This window comes from Zootoca vivipara, chromosome 1 (assembly GCF_963506605.1).
Source record: "Zootoca vivipara chromosome 1, rZooViv1.1, whole genome shotgun sequence".
NCBI classification, from domain to species: domain Eukaryota; kingdom Metazoa; phylum Chordata; class Lepidosauria; order Squamata; family Lacertidae; genus Zootoca; species Zootoca vivipara.
In genome coordinates, this window is record NC_083276.1 from 64,740,326 (window position 1) to 64,757,201 (window position 16,876).

General features: G+C 39.8%; 1 protein-coding gene across 2 annotated transcripts in view; it reads left to right on the plus strand.

Annotated features, from left to right (window-relative positions):
* The window catches only part of KIAA1549L (KIAA1549 like), a 148,907-nt gene that overhangs the window by 125,617 nt on the left and 6,414 nt on the right, over positions 1-16,876 (plus strand). For both annotated transcript variants that reach the window (XM_060275441.1, XM_060275442.1), the window contains 3 exons: positions 4,944-5,041; positions 6,354-6,502; positions 14,579-14,730. In XM_060275441.1, coding sequence (XP_060131424.1) covers positions 4,944-5,041; positions 6,354-6,502; positions 14,579-14,730 — 399 coding nt within the window. The remainder of the gene's footprint in view (positions 1-4,943; positions 5,042-6,353; positions 6,503-14,578; positions 14,731-16,876) is intronic.

The following is a 16,876-nucleotide window of genomic DNA, read 5'->3' on the forward strand; positions in this document are numbered from 1 at the left end:
TGCCTTCCAACCACCTCTTTCTGATTCCAAATAGAAAGGCACTGATTCCAAAGACCATTGGTTTTGGATTCTTTAATAATAACTGATCTGTAACAAAACAATATATAAAGACCAACTTTTTGTGCTAATCTAAGACAGATACACTTCTTCCCTGACAAATAATAAGTTCATAACATATCAAGCATTGGCAGAACATCCGTTTAAAAATAGGCCTGTGAAATATTGAGTTTACTGTGAAATAGAAAACAGTCTGAAATTTGCTTTGTAACCAAGAGCTAAAGTTGCTGTATCTTACCCTGGTGTAAACAGCTTTGCTGTTTTGTAAAAAGGCACTTCACATTTCATAATAGAAATAAGCATGTCTCTATGGATAGCTTATAAAGTCCCCAGATTATTCCTCTTACGGTACAAGAATGGGGGGAAAGCTACAAGGCTTCATACTTAAAACTGCTAGGATGGGGATACAAAAATATATATGTTATTTTTGATCCATTCCTTTGGGGTTTATTTGAAAGCTTGTTGTTGTTGTTGTTTAGTCGTTTAGTCGTGTCCGACTCTTCGTGACCCCATGGACCATAGCACGCCAGGCACTCCTGTCTTGCACTGCCTCCCGCAGTTTGGTCAAACTCATGTTCGTAGCTTCGAGAACACTGTCCAACCATCTTGTCCTCTGTCGTCCCCTTCTCCTAGTGCCCTCAATCTTTCCCAACATCAGGGTCTTTTCCAAGGATTCTTCTCTTCTCATGAGGTGGCCAAAGTATTGGAGCCTCAGCTTCACGATCCGTCCTTCCAGGGAGCACTCAGGGCTGATTTCCTTAAGAATGGATAGGTTTGATCTTCTTGCAGTCCATGGGACTCTCAAGAGTCTCCTCCAGCACCATAATTCAAAAGCATCAATTCTTCGGCGATCAGCCTTCTTTATGGTCCAACTCTCACTTCCATACATCACTACTGGGAAAACCATAGCTTTAACTATACGGACCTTTGTCGGCAAGGTGATGTCTCTGCTTTTTAAGATGCTGTCTAGGTTTGTCATTGCTTTTCTCCCAAGAAGCAGGCGTCTTTTAATTTCGTGACTGCTGTCACCATCTGCAGTGATCAAGGAGCCCAAGAAAGTAAAATCTCTCACTGCCTCCATTTCTTCCCCTTCTATTTGCCAGGAGGTGATGGGACCAGTGGCCATGATCTTGGTTTTTTTGATGTTGAGCTTCAGACCATATTTTGCGCTCTCCTCTTTCACCCTCATTAAAAGGTTCTTTAATTCCTCCTCGCTTTCTGCCATCAAGGTTGTGTCATCTGCATATCTGAGGTTGTTGATATTTCTTCCAGCAATCTTAATTCCGGCTTGGGATTCATCTAGTCCAGCCTTTCGCATGATGAATTCTGCATATAAGTTAAATAAGCAGGGAGACAATATACAACCTTGTCGTACTCCTTTCCCAATTTTGAACCAATCAGTTGTTCCATATCCAGTTCTAACTGTAGCTTCTTGTCCCACATAGAGATTTCTCAGGAGACAGATGAGGTGATCAGGCACTCCCATTTCTTTAAGAACTTGCCATAGTTTGCTTTGGTTGACACAGTCAAAGGCTTTTGCATAGTCAATGAAGCAGAAGTAGACGTTTTTCTGGAACTCTCTAGCTTTCTCCATAATCCAGCGCATGTTTGCTATTTGGTCTCTGGTTCCTCTGCCCTTTCGAAATCCAGCTTGCACTTCTGGGAGTTCTCGGTCCACATACTGCCTAAGCCTGCCTTGTAGAATTTTAAGCATAACCTTGCTAGCGTGTGAAATGAGCGCAATTGTGCGGTAGTTGCAGCATTCTTTGGCACTGCCCTTCTTTGGAATTGGGATGTAGACTGATCTTCTCCAATCCTCTGGCCATTGCTGAGTTTTCCAAACTTGCTGGCATATTGGGTGTAGCACCTTAACAGCATCATCTTTTAAAATTTTAAATAGTTCAGCTGGAATATCATCACTTCCACTGGCCTTGTTATTAGCAGTGCTTTCTAAGGCCCATTTGACTTCACTCTGCAAGATGTCTGGCTCAAGGTCAGCAACCACACTACCTGGGGTGTACGAGACCTCCATATCTTTCTGGTATAATTCCTCTGTGTATTCTTGCCACCTCTTCTTGATGTCTTCTGCTTCTGTTAGGTCCTTACCACTTTTGTCCTTGATTATGGTAATCTTTGTACGAAATGTTCCTTTCATATCTCCAATTTTCTTGAACAGATCTCTGGTTTTCCCCATTCTATTGTTTTCCTCTATTTCTTTGCATTGCTCATTTAAGAAGACCCTCTTGTCTCTCCTTGCTGTTTTTTGGAAATCTGCATTCAGTTTCCTGTATCTTTCCCTATCTCCCTTGCATTTTGCTTGCCTCCTCTCCTCCGCTATTTGTAAGGCCTCGTTGGACAGCCATTTTGCTTTCTTGCATTTCCTTTTCCTTGGGATGGTTTTCATTGCTGCCTCCTGTATAATGTTACGAGCCTCCATCCATAGTTCTTCAGGCACTCTGTCCACCAAATCTAAATCCTTAAACCTGTTCCTCACTTCCACTGTGTATTCATAAGGGATTTGATTCAGATTGTATCTTACTGGCCCAGTGGTTTTTCCTACTTTCTTCAGTTTAAGCTGGAATTTTGCTATAAGAAGCTGATGATCTGAGTTACAGTCAGCTCCAGGTCTTGTTTTTGCTGACTGTATGGAGCTTCTCCATCTTTGGCTGCAGAGAATATAATCAATCTGATTTCGATGCTGTCCATTTGGTGATATCCATGTGTAGAGTCGTCTCTTGTGTTGTTGGAATAGAGTGTTTGTGATGACCAGCTTGTTCTCTTGACAGAACTCTATTAGCCTTTGCCCTGCTTCATTTTGAACTCCAAGGCCAAACTTGCCAGTTGTTCCTTTTATCTCTTGATTCCCTACTTTAGCATTCCAGTCCCCTGTAATGAGAAGAACATCCTTCTTTGGTGTCATTTCTAGAAGGTGTTGTAGGTCTTCATAGAATTGGTCAATTTCACTTTCTTCAGCACCGGTAGTTGGTGCATAAACTTGGATTACTGTGATGTTAAAAGGTCTGCCTTGGATTCGTATCGAGATCATTCTGTCATTTTTGAGATTGCATCCCATTACAGCTTTTGCCACTCTTTTGTTGACTATGAGGGCCACTCCATTTCTGCTACAGGATTCTTGCCCACAGTAGTAGATATGATAGTCATCCGAACTGAATTCGCCCATTCCCTTCCATTTTAGTTCACTGATGCCCAGGATGTCGATATTTATTCTTGTCATCTCATTTTTGACCACATCCAGCTTACCTCCACTCATGGTTCTTACATTCCAGGTTCCTATGCAATATTTTTCTTTACAGCATCGGACTTTCCTTTCGCTTCCAGGCATATCCGCAACTGAGCGTCCTTTCGGCTTTGGCCCAGCCGCTTCATCAGCTCTGAATCTACTTGTACTTGTCCTCCGCTCTTCCTCAGTAGCATGTTGGACGCCTTCCGACCTGAGGGGCTCATCTTCCAGCGTCATAACTTTTATATGCCTGTTGTCTTTGTCCATGGAGTTTTCTTGGCAGGGATACTGGAGTGGCTTGCCAGTTCCTTCTCCAGGTGGATCACGTTTAGTCAAAACTCTCCACTATGACCTGTCCATCTTGGGTGGCCCTGCATGGCATAGCTCATAGCTTCTCTGAGTTATTCAAGCCCCTTCGCCACGACAAGGCATTGATCCATGAAGGGGATTTGAAAGCTAGTGACATTAAATGCACAGGTTCATGTTGCTGCTGCTGGGGGAAGTTTCCCATGGGCTCAGAAACCTGGGCTCGTAGTTTATCTGACACAGGCAAACCATGGTCAGTGAGCCAAGTACAAACCATGATCATGGGTAATGGCAAGTCTAACTATGGCTTAGCTTTGGTTTGCACGGTGACAACAGGACCAGGGGAGAAAGGAAGCAAATGCATTCTCAGCTACCTATTCGTGTCTCTCGGCTCCCTCCCCACACCACCTTCTCTCTCTCTCTCTGAACTCTCTGAACTCCCTCTCTGAACTCTCTTAAGTGCTAGAATAGGAAATGTGTTTGAATGCATCCTATCTGAATCTTATAACACCTCTTGTGTCAAGGTGTTTATTTAGGGTACCTAGAATGCCATGCTGTTCTCAGTGATGATTTTGATATGTTGGCTATTCTAGGAGAATGAAAAGCAGCATTTCAGTCTAGCTGCTAAGCAGATTTGATAACTGTCACTGTATTCCCAAGTTAACTTGACAATCTCTGTCACAGCGCAAAGGCTGCAAGATTAGTATCTCATGCTTTGGGCCATAGGCTGATGATGACAGTGTCAGGGAGGTGTTTTGACACACGCGTGTAACATGGCAAAAATCCCTAATTTTGCTGTATGCCATTTTCTGTCAAACTCTGTAAATCCTGGGTGACTGATCCAGTAGCCTCTAAAAATCTGATCCCCAGGATTACTTTACTTTGGTGGTGGTGGTTAGTTTTTTAAATAAAAAAATTGAGTCTTTATGTTGTCATAATAAAGTAACTTGCTTGTTCTTGCCTAGAGGAACATGAAACATGTTCCCTGTTAAAAAGGTTGGAAAGAAAAGTTAAAATATAAAATAGTTTTCTTGTAGACTTTTTTTTGTTTCTTGTGATAATATTAGGTGCTTTGAGATATTCCAACATCAAAGTATTATTATTTTTATTGGGGCAAAAAAACCCATTCTGAATTCCCCTTGGGGGAGAATTCAGACAGAGAAGAACACTGCAGCGTTGAAATTTTAGGAGGCACTAATAATGTTAACTTTGAAATAGGCTTGGATTACAGTCTTCTTCCAAGATGCTTATGCCATATTTTGGAGAAATGCAATGCAGTATAATTTTTATGAAAAGTCAGTAGATTGTTGAAGAAATATTTATTTATTTTTCTTAACAGGCATATAGATTTTCTCCACTCCCTGAAATGGTGATGGGTTCTCCACCTCCTCCTGTGCCTCCTAGGACGGGACCTGTTGCCGTCACCTCTCTTAGGAGGTACTATGCTATTGTTTTTATGTTTTAGCTGAAAATGTTATATCTCTATCGCAAGATGGAAGATTGCTTTATATATGACATTGAAAGCCTCAGGTGCATTACAAGGCTAGCATTTCTTATACTGTATAGGTATTTGTGAAACTGTAGTGTCATTTCAGAATTTTAGGTTTTCAAATTGTTTTTAAAAGCAACCAAGCAAGGAAAAATGTGGAGTATTGTTGAGCTGTAAGCCACTCAGATACCTAATAGTATCTTAAACCATGATTTAAATCCTCTATCATAAAGGCATACCAGATTGGTTGTTCTGTAAAAGAAGTAAATGATTCATAAACCTCCCTGTTTTTCTCTTCTGAGACGACTACAGTAAGCATTGCAAAATATATGGATGACCTTATAAAATTGGTTTTGGCACTCTGAAGACATTTAGAGAGATTGTTGCCATCAAGTTTCTTATCTGCACTTTAAACACCTAATAAATATGAATCAGTTTTAACAATGTTTTATTATTTACTGCCTAATTCTCCAGGCACTGCTATTGTACAGTTTCCATTCATTCTAATCTTGTGGACATTGCCTTTTAAATTCTGTTTTCTCACAGTCAGCTAGCTCATATCCATGCATTTCTAAGTAGCAGTTGCATAGCTCAGGCTCTTGGTCTATGAAATGCTGCTTCTACAAAATGACACCTGTTTGCAAAGCCACAACATAGCAGGCATGTTATATTTTACTGTGCATTAGCATAAGAATACAGAAACAGCTGAGCTGTCCTGATTGGCTGCCAGTGATGTCATAACTGTTGTGCAAAAATTTCAGTGGACTGTAAAACACTGGCAGCCATGCTCATCATTCACTGTCAGAACAAATGTAGCACTGAGCTACACAGACTATATAAAAGAAATAAGATTTTTTAAATGAAATTATTGTGTTTTTAAACTGATTTTTTTAAAAAAAAATCAGTATAAGCAGGATACAGTAAGTAACCAGTGCTATTTGTTGTAGCCTCACTATTTTTATTTATTTTTATTTTCTAACATATATTTGTGCTATACCAAATCAGGATAAGTCTTTGGGATGCAGGCTATATAAATGATGCTTGAAGTAACGACTCAGCTCTACTGGTATGCACCCATTGTAAACGACTATCAAAGCAAAAAGCAAAATGCTTCCTCTTCCCGCTTTTCACAAACAGATCCCATACTTCTGTGGCTAAAAGTGTAGTTAACTGGTCTGCTCCAGAGCAAGTAGGTTGTGGATTGCAACTGATGTATGCTTGATGTTGGAATGACTGATGTTTCCAATATATATTATACAGGTCGACGTCCGATATTGGCAGCAAGACAAGAATATCAGAGTCCAGTGGAACTGAACAGATTCAGCCGCATGATCATGCCCCTTTTGTCCCAGTATCAAGAGCCCCAGTATCTGTGGCTCCATTGGATCAATCAGCCTTGAATTACTCAGGTGAAAAACGCATGCGGTACAAACAGAGACCACATCTAAGTCTGTATGGCATAGAGACAAGCGTATGAGATCTTGCAAGCACCCTTGTTTAGGACTGTGTTAAATGGTTCTCTTGAAGGCTTGATGAGGAGAATTAATAAAAGGATCCACACACACTCTTTCATTTTATCACATGCAGCATTTTTCTAATATGGGAGAGGTATGGGGAGGAAGGACATGGTCTTTCTGTTTGAAGCACCTGGAATTGGCATCTTTCTGAGACAGGATCTTGGAACCGATGGTGTGTTTTGGTGTACAGAAAGCAAATGGCCATGTAACGTAGACCGTTTCCCTTGTAATGGCTGCTTACTCTTGAGTGGAATGCACTCTGCATTGACCCAAAGGCCACAATCTTTCTTTAGAAAGAGCCTGTTCAGATTACCACTTTCAGCTAAATGTGGTGAAGCCATCCTGAATTGGTGGCAAATGTCATGTGATTGTTTCATTGTGTCTCCAGCTTGCAAGCTAGCATGTCCTTGCAAACCATTCAGAAATGAATTAGGTGAGGATATCCTGATTCATGACTGACCAGGTTCCCTTTGTGGCAGATCACTTCAGATTAACTTCACTTCATCATTAAATAGGTTGAATATGGTCATAACACGTATGCGTTTCTTCCGGGAGCTCACTATCAAGTAGATTCTACTTGCAATGAGAAGCTTCAGGGGAAAAAATATGGACACATAAAGCTGCCTCATGCTGGGTCAGAACATTGGTTCATCTAGTCCAGTATCATCTATTCTCACTGGCCACAGCTCTCCAGGGTCTCAGACCAGAGGTCTTTCTCAGCACGTGCTAGAGATGCTGGTGACTGAACCTAGGACGTTATACATGCAAAGCATGTTCTATACCATTGAGCTCTGCCTCCCCAACCCCAATCTCTTTGATTACAAAGAAATTCCAGCCAACTTAGCAAAATCCTTTCTGTATTAAGGAAACACTTCAGACGTTATATATCTGCTTAGGTACATTTGGACGTCTACAACCTAAATGTTTGTGTAAGACTGTGTGAATTAGTTGGGCTCATCTCCTATTTCACATTGTAATTTTGAGCTGCCATTTTGTTAGTGTTCTTGAGTTGACCAAACCAATCATCCCGTTGCTGAAGCCCATATCATCTTGAAGAGGATCCCCCCTGCCCAAGACTGAACAGAAACCCAGCACAATGTGTATCAAATACAAAGAATGGAAGGTTGTGTTGCTGGGGGGGGGGGTAGGAAAGGCATGTGCAAGCAAATTATAAAAGGATCGCTTGTGATTCCGGGTTCACGAGAAGGTCTGGAAGAAGCAGGTGATTTTTCAGGGCTTTTGAAACCTGACAGAATGGCATTAAATGCTTGGCGTTCACTCAGCCACTGTCTTTTTTAACTAATAGAAATGTGTCAAAGTAAAGGTGAGCAAGGGAAGAGTAACTGTTCTGCTTTGAGAAGAATGTTGGTGAGGGTAGATTGGGATCTCCTTTTGCTGATCCTATTTATTTATTTATTTATTTATTTATTTATTTAACTTTCCTTTTTTCCTTTCCTTAGTTATTTATTTAAATGTACATACCGCTTGATTGTAGTAAAATTCCTAAGCGGTTTACAAGAGAAGTAGGGTTGAGATTTTTCTCCTACAGACATTGTACCATGGATGTTCACCTTGCACCCCCCCCCCTCCGGCCCCCAGTCTTGTCAATATACCGAAAACCTCCTCCAACACCACCTGCGACGTTTTGGAGTAAGTCACCATGCGTCTATAAAAAATATCCATTCATTGTGGGATGTTAGCTTCTAAATAAGAGGCTTTAGAAGCAAGATTTTTCACTTTGCTTCTCATAGAGGGTGGTTGGGGCAAACAAAAGTTGAAAATGAAAAAAATGTGTAGGAGAAAATGCTGACTTGCTTACTGATTTGGTGGCATTATTTCTACAGCTACGCCCCCCGCCCCCCCATTTGGATACTGCCATCTTCTGTTCTGTCATACAACATTCAATTCAACGTTCATGTCATGGCTGCTACATGAGCAACTCTGCTCCTATATGCTTCTCAGTCTCTTCTGCCCTAGATTGAAATCCCTGTTTTCTATCTTCTGTTGTAACATCCGCCCTTCCAAATTCAAAGCATTGTCTGCTACACTGCTGGTATACTTTTGTGTTTTTAAAATACTGAATAGTGGTAAATGATCAGTAGAATAAAATTGCATTTTCAGTAACTTATGTGAACATAAAGAAGTAAGAATCAACAGTGTGTTGCAGATTTTTAAAAAATACTCAAAATACATTGTTTTCACGATTAGGTTCCCCAAAACTTCACAGGTATTCGAATACATCAGGCACTCAATTCCATTGATGAGGTATTCCAGTGCCTCAAATTTCATGAAACACAGAATAGTCTGTTAATATAGAAAACTGAAATATCTGGATGACACTGGGCTGAATGAGCTGTTGGCATTGACACAGATGAGTCTCCCTAACTTTTCTGACTCTGAAATCACGAGGTGCTAAGCTATTGCAAGAACATTATATCCACTTTTCCTACACATGTAAAATAACATCTTTGTAAAAATATAAAATCCCTTAATTTTCTTTGTAAGATAGAAATTTAATAATGTACCAACAGAAAATGCCTTTGTCTTAAACAACTGCCCCTAACAAAAATTGCAGTTAAGGCCACAGTCCTAAGTTCACTACATGGAAGCAAACTTTTCACCGAAACAAATGGGAATTGCATTGTATTTATGATTGGGTACTAAACTATGGGTTTTAATTTTTTTTGCACCTGGCTGGGGGGGAAAAGGGCTTGTAGAAATTTCACTATATTGCCTTAGGTTGTGATCCAGTGGAGCGTTTAAGAATTTTACTTAATTTTAAGCATGTAAATAGTCCCAGGAGACCGCTCAGCACAGTTTGCATGTTGCCAAGGGGTGTGTTAGTGCTTGTGTGCTCTTCTGCTCCCAGCTCCCAGTGGTTGAAATACAGTAACACAGCTCATGCTTCTTGGTAGACTATTGCCACATACAACTTTTGCCAGGAGCTGTTTCTGATAAGCGCAGTTTAGCTGAATATTTCTGGAACTGATTGGTAGTAGACTTGTACAAAACTACTAATTACGGGAATGAGAAAAAATTTATACAATGGTAACATTTGGTTAGCTAGCATATTGATTCACACCTACTATTAAAGAGGTTGCTGGCATTGAGTTTTTATCTAGGATGCATCTCTTTGTCCCAACCTCTGAATGGGCAGCCCTTTCTGCCCCAACCAACTTACTCCAGATGCCATATTCTTCACTGCCTAAAGCCTGGGTGGCTCCACGTGGAAGATTCCTCTTTGGTACACAGACTCGGGAAATGCTGTGCTAGCTTTTGTCTGATTTTTGTTTAAAGGGGGAGCAATGTAGAATATTGTAGATACTCGTTTGTTTAAATATATTAAATGTTGGTCAGTTTAGAATTTGGGTGCTGGTACTCCAAAAGAGATGGCGTCTGATGCTGAGGTGTCAGTATTTTAGGAAGGTGTAAATTACTACTGCCATGACACATTTATTTACCATCACTAGTTGGCTTGATGCAGAACAAATGTGATAGATTATCTCCTTGTCCAGAAGGCAACTGTTAATGTCATGGGTAGTAGGAGAGAATGCCAAACTCCCAATTCTGCCGAGGAAAAGATTGCATTTCCTCGATGAGACCTCAAATTTAACTGAGATGTGTAGCAATTTTGGTGATTTGTTTTTTATTCACCTAAAATGGACTCATGAACGGAATGATAATTCTATTAAGTTTTCATTGTACCTAATTTCACAGAATCTCCTTAGGAATAGTTACCACAAGTAATATGGACATACTGGAACTACACGACAGAATCTTTGCAAAAAACAACAACACTTAGCTTGTTTAATTTCTGGGACATAGAATATAATGACGTTCTGAATTTCTGTGCCAAATCCCATTTTCTCAGTTTTGCTTTATATAAACAAGACAACAGGATGATTATGCATTCAGATGGGTTGGCTTTGGGACCCCAGGATATTTTATTAAATGGCTATTATTTAGAGCATTAATAACATGCTAGCCTTGTTTTGGCATATACGTCACAGAAAAAAAGCAACAAAAATAGGGGGAGGATAATGTAGTAATTCAATCCTTATTATCACTGGATATTTCTAAACAGAAATTTTATCCCTTGAGTTTAGTTTTGTGGAATATGAAAGGTGACGTGTAGAAGATAACAGGATTCTTCTTCCATGTTAACGCATGTTTAGACTTGCTGATGCTTTCAAACTTGGATTCAAGGCTTTCATTGGTGTGACTATGTAATTGGGAGACAATGAATTGGTGCCCGAATATAAGAAAGACTAATCAGAGGAAGCACTCTTTATTGGTTAAATATTAACACAAAGCATGAGCTATGATAAATAAACATTATTTATTAAATTTGTATGCTGCCCTACATCTTTAGATCTTAGGGTGGTTCACAACCTTGGCTCTATGGATCTACTGCTGCAATTTACAGCAGTCAGATAATTTCATTTGATCAGAGGCCCTCAAATTTTATTAAATTCAACAAAAAACCCAAATCAAACCTAAAAACTACCCTTGTGCCTCCCTACATACAACTAAGATAAAACAAATATAAGTGGTACAGTTGACAGTTTAGGCTTTTGTAGGTCTTCAGTGACTACCTCAGAAAAGACAGCCTATGAAAGATAAGTGGCTGGCTCTGGGCTTCTGGTCCCATCAATACAGTTTAGGTTGGTACATGGACCATGTAGCTAAAGAGGGCACACATTAGAATTGGCCTCGGGTTCGGATTGTTTTCCATCTAGCAGTTTCTCTCCTCCATAGGTAAGCTTTAAGCAGTGATTCCAAATGATAGCACAGGACTCCTAAAGCTATTCAGTCAATCGCTTATGTTAGAACAAAGCTTCTGTGGCAGCTCTCTAGTATTAAAATCCATATTGCTCACCACCATTGCCAGCAGTAGAAGATTCTCCTGTGGCCACATGGGTCTGATTTCCGTAGCATGCATGACCACCACTCTTCCCTTCTGTAGCAGAAACAGTTCGAAATGTAAAGTCATGTGTGAATGCAAGCTTATTTAATAACTAAGCATGTGTATTGATGGGTGAGTTCTTTTACAGTTACGTCCTGATTCTGAAAGGTCATTTATTGTATTTGCATTGGAGCAGCTGCCTCATTTTTATTTTTATTTTTGAACTTGAGGGCAGGAGGAATGATTTCTGCTGTTCTTCTGCACAAGATCAAAATGGCTGAATGTGTGGAGAAGCTGTGGTATTGGTTCTACTTCCCTTAAAAAAAAGAAAATAGTCATGGATTAAAGATGGCATAGGACAAAAAAACACACACACGTTGGAACACTCTTTTTTATTTAAGATTATTGGATATTTGCATCCTTCTGGCTCTGGAAGCAGAATATGAGTACCTGTGGCTCCTCAAGAGAAGCTTACTATTGCTCCAGCATAATAGAAGCTCCTCGCTACACTCATCCTGGGTTTATCGCAAGTAATCTCTGTGACTCTAAAGCGTGGTGTAAATATACAGCCGTGGTATAAATATTGGTACTGGAAATGGCTTTAAGCACTCAGAGCATTTTCCCAATTTGAACTGCTTGTGTTGCATCTGCAGTCATTCCAACCTATGATTCCACGAGACTCTGTTTGTAATATGATGTCTCTGTTTCTTAATTGTTTTTTTTATTTGCTGTTTTTAGATTGTTGTTGAGTCCCATAAGGATAAATGCACCCAGTGCCACTCCCACTCAGGGGTGTATTCATCAGCACAGGAAATATAACCTGAAACCTTTTAAATTCAAGTTCAAGGTATCATATTAGGTTCTAGTGACTTGAGTGGATCATATGTCACTAGAGGAACATGACTACACGAAAACGTGTGGCTAACTTCTAACATCCGCCCCCCCTTCCCTATAAAGGGTGCTTTGGTTGGTGTCCTTGGTTCCATTCATCTCATGTAACTCCATAAGCAACATTTATGCAATTTGACAAGCCCATTGTAGACAACGGAGGCTGGAAAACTGCTGTAAACTGAAATTTTAAAAATGGAACTTCGTCTTATTAAAATATATTGTTTCTGCTTAACATCCCATGTGTGTGAAGTGTTTTGTTTCAAGCTACTCAGGTGCATTTTTCAGTTTAATACACAACCACAAGGAGAGGGTTGGCCTGTTAAGTAGAATGAAGGCAAAGACCATTCTTTACAACTAATTGCAATAATGGAACAGCCTTGTTGGTTTTCAATTACTATTCATTGACTTGTTGAGTAGCATCCCTATTTTGAGATAGAACTAATTGGGGTGGGGGGTGGGGGTACAGAACACATGATTTAAGATTCCACAGGGAACTTTATAGGAACAATATTTGTTTCAGGAAGAGACTGTACCAGGATGTAGGAAAATGAAAGAGAGGCTTGTTTTCTGTGTTGATAAAAACTGTATTGAATACAGATAAGGTAACACAGAATTAAAAACTACTGAGTTTCAGACTCCTGATTGTTGATTTGTCCCTCCCTTAGAATGTATTAATATGCAATGCTTATTCAAATAATTTCGTAATTGGAACATAAATCTTGAACATACTTTCAACCTGCCAGTTGTGTTGTGAATGACACAAGTATTTATTTAGGAGATGGTTGGGTGTTTTGTGTGCCACATATCAAAAAGAGTTTTAAAATTAACATAGTCCTGGGAGATTCCCAGGAAAGAAAGTAATGCCTTTTGTTATTTGTAATTTTGGTTCAAAAAATGGTTACAAGAACTAGTCCAAAGACTTGCTGCACTTAATACACATGTTGGCAGCTGATGTGTGCGGCACGTAAGAGAGATGCTTCACTGAACAGAAGATAAAGATGGATTCCTTTTCTAACACTTAGCAACATGTTTCAAGCTGAAAGCAGTGATGTGTTGCCGGCAGTTTAACAAGTGGCTCCCAGAAGATACCAGTGAGACTGAAGATCCATCCATTTGCCAACTGATGAAGATCACCCTGGTGGGGGCAAAAAACTTTATGCAAAAATGCTGCAAAGCATCAGAAAAAAACATAATGGGTTTATAATCATGTAACAAGATATGTTCTTGTAAAATGATTCAGACACGAAGGAAATGAAGGTTTAAGTGATATTGATTTAAATAGCAGGTAGTTGGTACAACATTATCTGAACCATGTGAAGACCAATCCACACAGCAGCGGAGGAACAAGTCACACCTATATTTTGCTTTACTTACATCCTCTCTCCCCATAATCCAACAATTGTGCATATGAGATAATGTCTAAAAAGAATGATATTCTCTATAGAATTATATTAGAGATCATATTCCCCCTTGGAATGTACAAAGCACCCTATGCAAACAAATCCATTCACAAAGCAATAACATGTAGTTACAGTGCTTTTTGGAAGCTCCAAACCCTGCTTGGAACGGCTCCCTATTCAATAGGACTGTCTTGTCCCAATATCATAAGAGCATTCTTATCCATTACATTCTGAAATATACTGCTATGCTTGTGCTTAATCTGATAAACTGTACAAGAGAAACTACGCCATAGAACAATATTAGAATCCATATTAAATGTTTATAATAGTACATACAGTACATAAGTTCACAAGGCTACTGACCAGCAAAATCATCTCTCTGGCTTTTCTTACATTCTCTCTGCAGTAGCATAAATCCATGAATGTGCATCTGCACTGTGCCTATGTTCAATTTTCATACTCGTTCTTTCTACAGACAAGTATGATCACTAGTTGGGTGACCATGGTGTTGGTGTCTCCACTGTGTCAAGAGTGCTGGGTTGACCTCTTCAAACAGGTATATTCTGTTGTGGGATGTTTCATCCTACAACAGTGGCAACAAGGCACTATGTGCAGATACAACAATACATGCTCTTTCTTCGGCAAGGGGCTTCTATTGCCAATGCAAAATGGCATCTTCTAGTTGGAACATCTTGGGTATCCTTTGCAATGTTCCTCTAGGTCTAGAGCAATGTATTTTGATCGCTAACCATCTTCCCTGTTTCTTGATAGGAAGTACAGTTCCTGCAGTGTTTGCCATCCCAGCAGCAAACCGACCCGGGTTCACAGGCTATTTCATCCCGACACCACCTACTGCATACAGGAACCAAGCTTGGATGTCCTATGCGGCAGAAAATGAATTACCAGGGCAATGGGCAGACTCGGTAATTGTTCACATTTTCTTTCTTTGATTTGTATGTTGAATGCAGATAGAAAGCTTTCTTGAAGTCCCTTTGGAAAGGGAAATTTCCACATAGACAGTACTTTTCTTGGGCTACTGCTAGTATTAGTTGCAAAGTTGCAGCTACTGGTTGCCTCTTTGCACTGGCCTAAAGAGAATAGGAAAGATTAAAGAATGATCTTAGCACCTTGCTCTCTACACAGTTGGTGCAAATTGTCCTGTGTGGTCAAGCAGAGGTTATTTGCTAGAAATGTTGGAGGTTGCCTTTCCACTGAGCCAGACCACTGGCCCATTCTAGCTCACTATACTGACTGTCAGAGGCTATCTGAGTATCTTCCAGGCCTACCTGGAGATGGTGGGGATTGAACTTGTGGCCTTCTGTGTGCAAAGCAAGATTCTCTACCTGAGCCATAACCTAACTCTCTTAAGAGCTATGAGTGCCATACCAAGAATGTATGGCACCAGGGCCTTCAGGACAGGAAATCAATAGGAAAGAGATGACTTATAGAGCCACATCTCATTTGTTATATGGTCTGCTTTGATTTAGCTCACTTGTCAGGAATTCCTCTGAGCTGTTAACCACAGCCTGATATCCAGCATACCTTTGAGCCAAGGTGGGACTCGCAGATAATTTCCCAAGCTGTTGGCAGTGGGTGTATGAAGACAGTGCAAACCAGAACGCTAAGGGTGATTTGTGTTAGCAATATGTGCTAACAATCAATATGTTGCTCCCCACAAAAAACCAGCATGTCCGCATGAGTAAAATGTTCACATTCAGTTTTCATCTACATCTCTCCCATCCCAAATTGTTGTCACTGGGGATACAGTGGGTAACTCTCTTTTTAAATTCTGGTCTGACAGGATTTTTGTTACCAAAGCTATTCTTGTTCAGCTCACCCTGAGCAATAGGCAAAGATACGTTTAAATTGACTATAAATTGGGATTTTTCTATTTTGATGTGTTAAGAAGCAATTGCTAAGTGACATTTAGTTCATTTTGAAGAAAATGGTACTTTCTGTTGAAGGGAAGTGAGCTGAACTCCCTGATAAACTCAGGGTATGACTGGTGAAAGTGAAACTGCTGAGCCTGGATAACAGATTTTGGAGTTGTTATCACTGTGAGGAGAGAATTAAAGATCATGCTACTTTTTTGACTGCTTCATATGGGATCAGTTTACTTCGTACCTATGAAGAAAATCATGTAGTTCCCATACTGGCTTCCTGTCAAGTGTGTGACAAAATAGAAATTTGCCTGAGACAAGTTTTATGCAATAATTGTAGGTTTTTTAAAAACCACATAATATGTTTTCTCTTTAGAAACTATGGGGAACCAAATGAGAGAAGTTTCAGTTTATTTGTGTTCAAGTTACCTTGAACATCATGAGATAGGCAGGATAGATTTTTTGAAAATAAAATTAAGAGGGGTCTTGAAGGAAATGGGAAGATTCCAGAAACTTCCACTGCCTAAATGTAGGATTTGCAAGTATTAAAGCAGACGCTTTTTCTAGATTTTTTAAAAGTACCTCCCTTAGTAAAACAGCCATTACATACATCCAAGGGCCCCATGAGAAGATACAAAGAAGCATTTGGTGGAAAAAACAGTTTGCGTTTCTGTGGTACTTACCTCAGAAGTACTATTGTAAAGTATTGTATGGGCTGAAACTGGTGAAATACTGACCTCTAGTGTTTTGTTCTGAAACCTCTCTTTGTTAAATGTGTCCAATAACACAGTTTTATAAGCAAATGTGCTTTGCTTCGACTGAATTTTATTGTCACTTGCATCTTGGTACTGCATAGATTTTAGTTTTATGCCTCACATAGATGAAGTAATAAGGGCTTTGCAGTGCATAAATACGAGTAAGCAACTGGATGGCAAAAAGACTCAGCATCTAACAGGTGTTTTAGAAGTAAATTATCAAATCTGGACTGTTTCTTTCTAGGTACTGTATATAAGGTGTTGTTATGATATATAGTGCTGACAATTTCAAATTTGAGAATCGTTTATTCAGCGATTCAGAGAGTACTTGTCTAATTAAGAGATAGAGCCTTATAGGGCGCACACAGAATGAAAGATTGCTGGTACAGATTCAGATTGATAAACAGTTCCAGCTTGCAAATTCTGTATAAAAC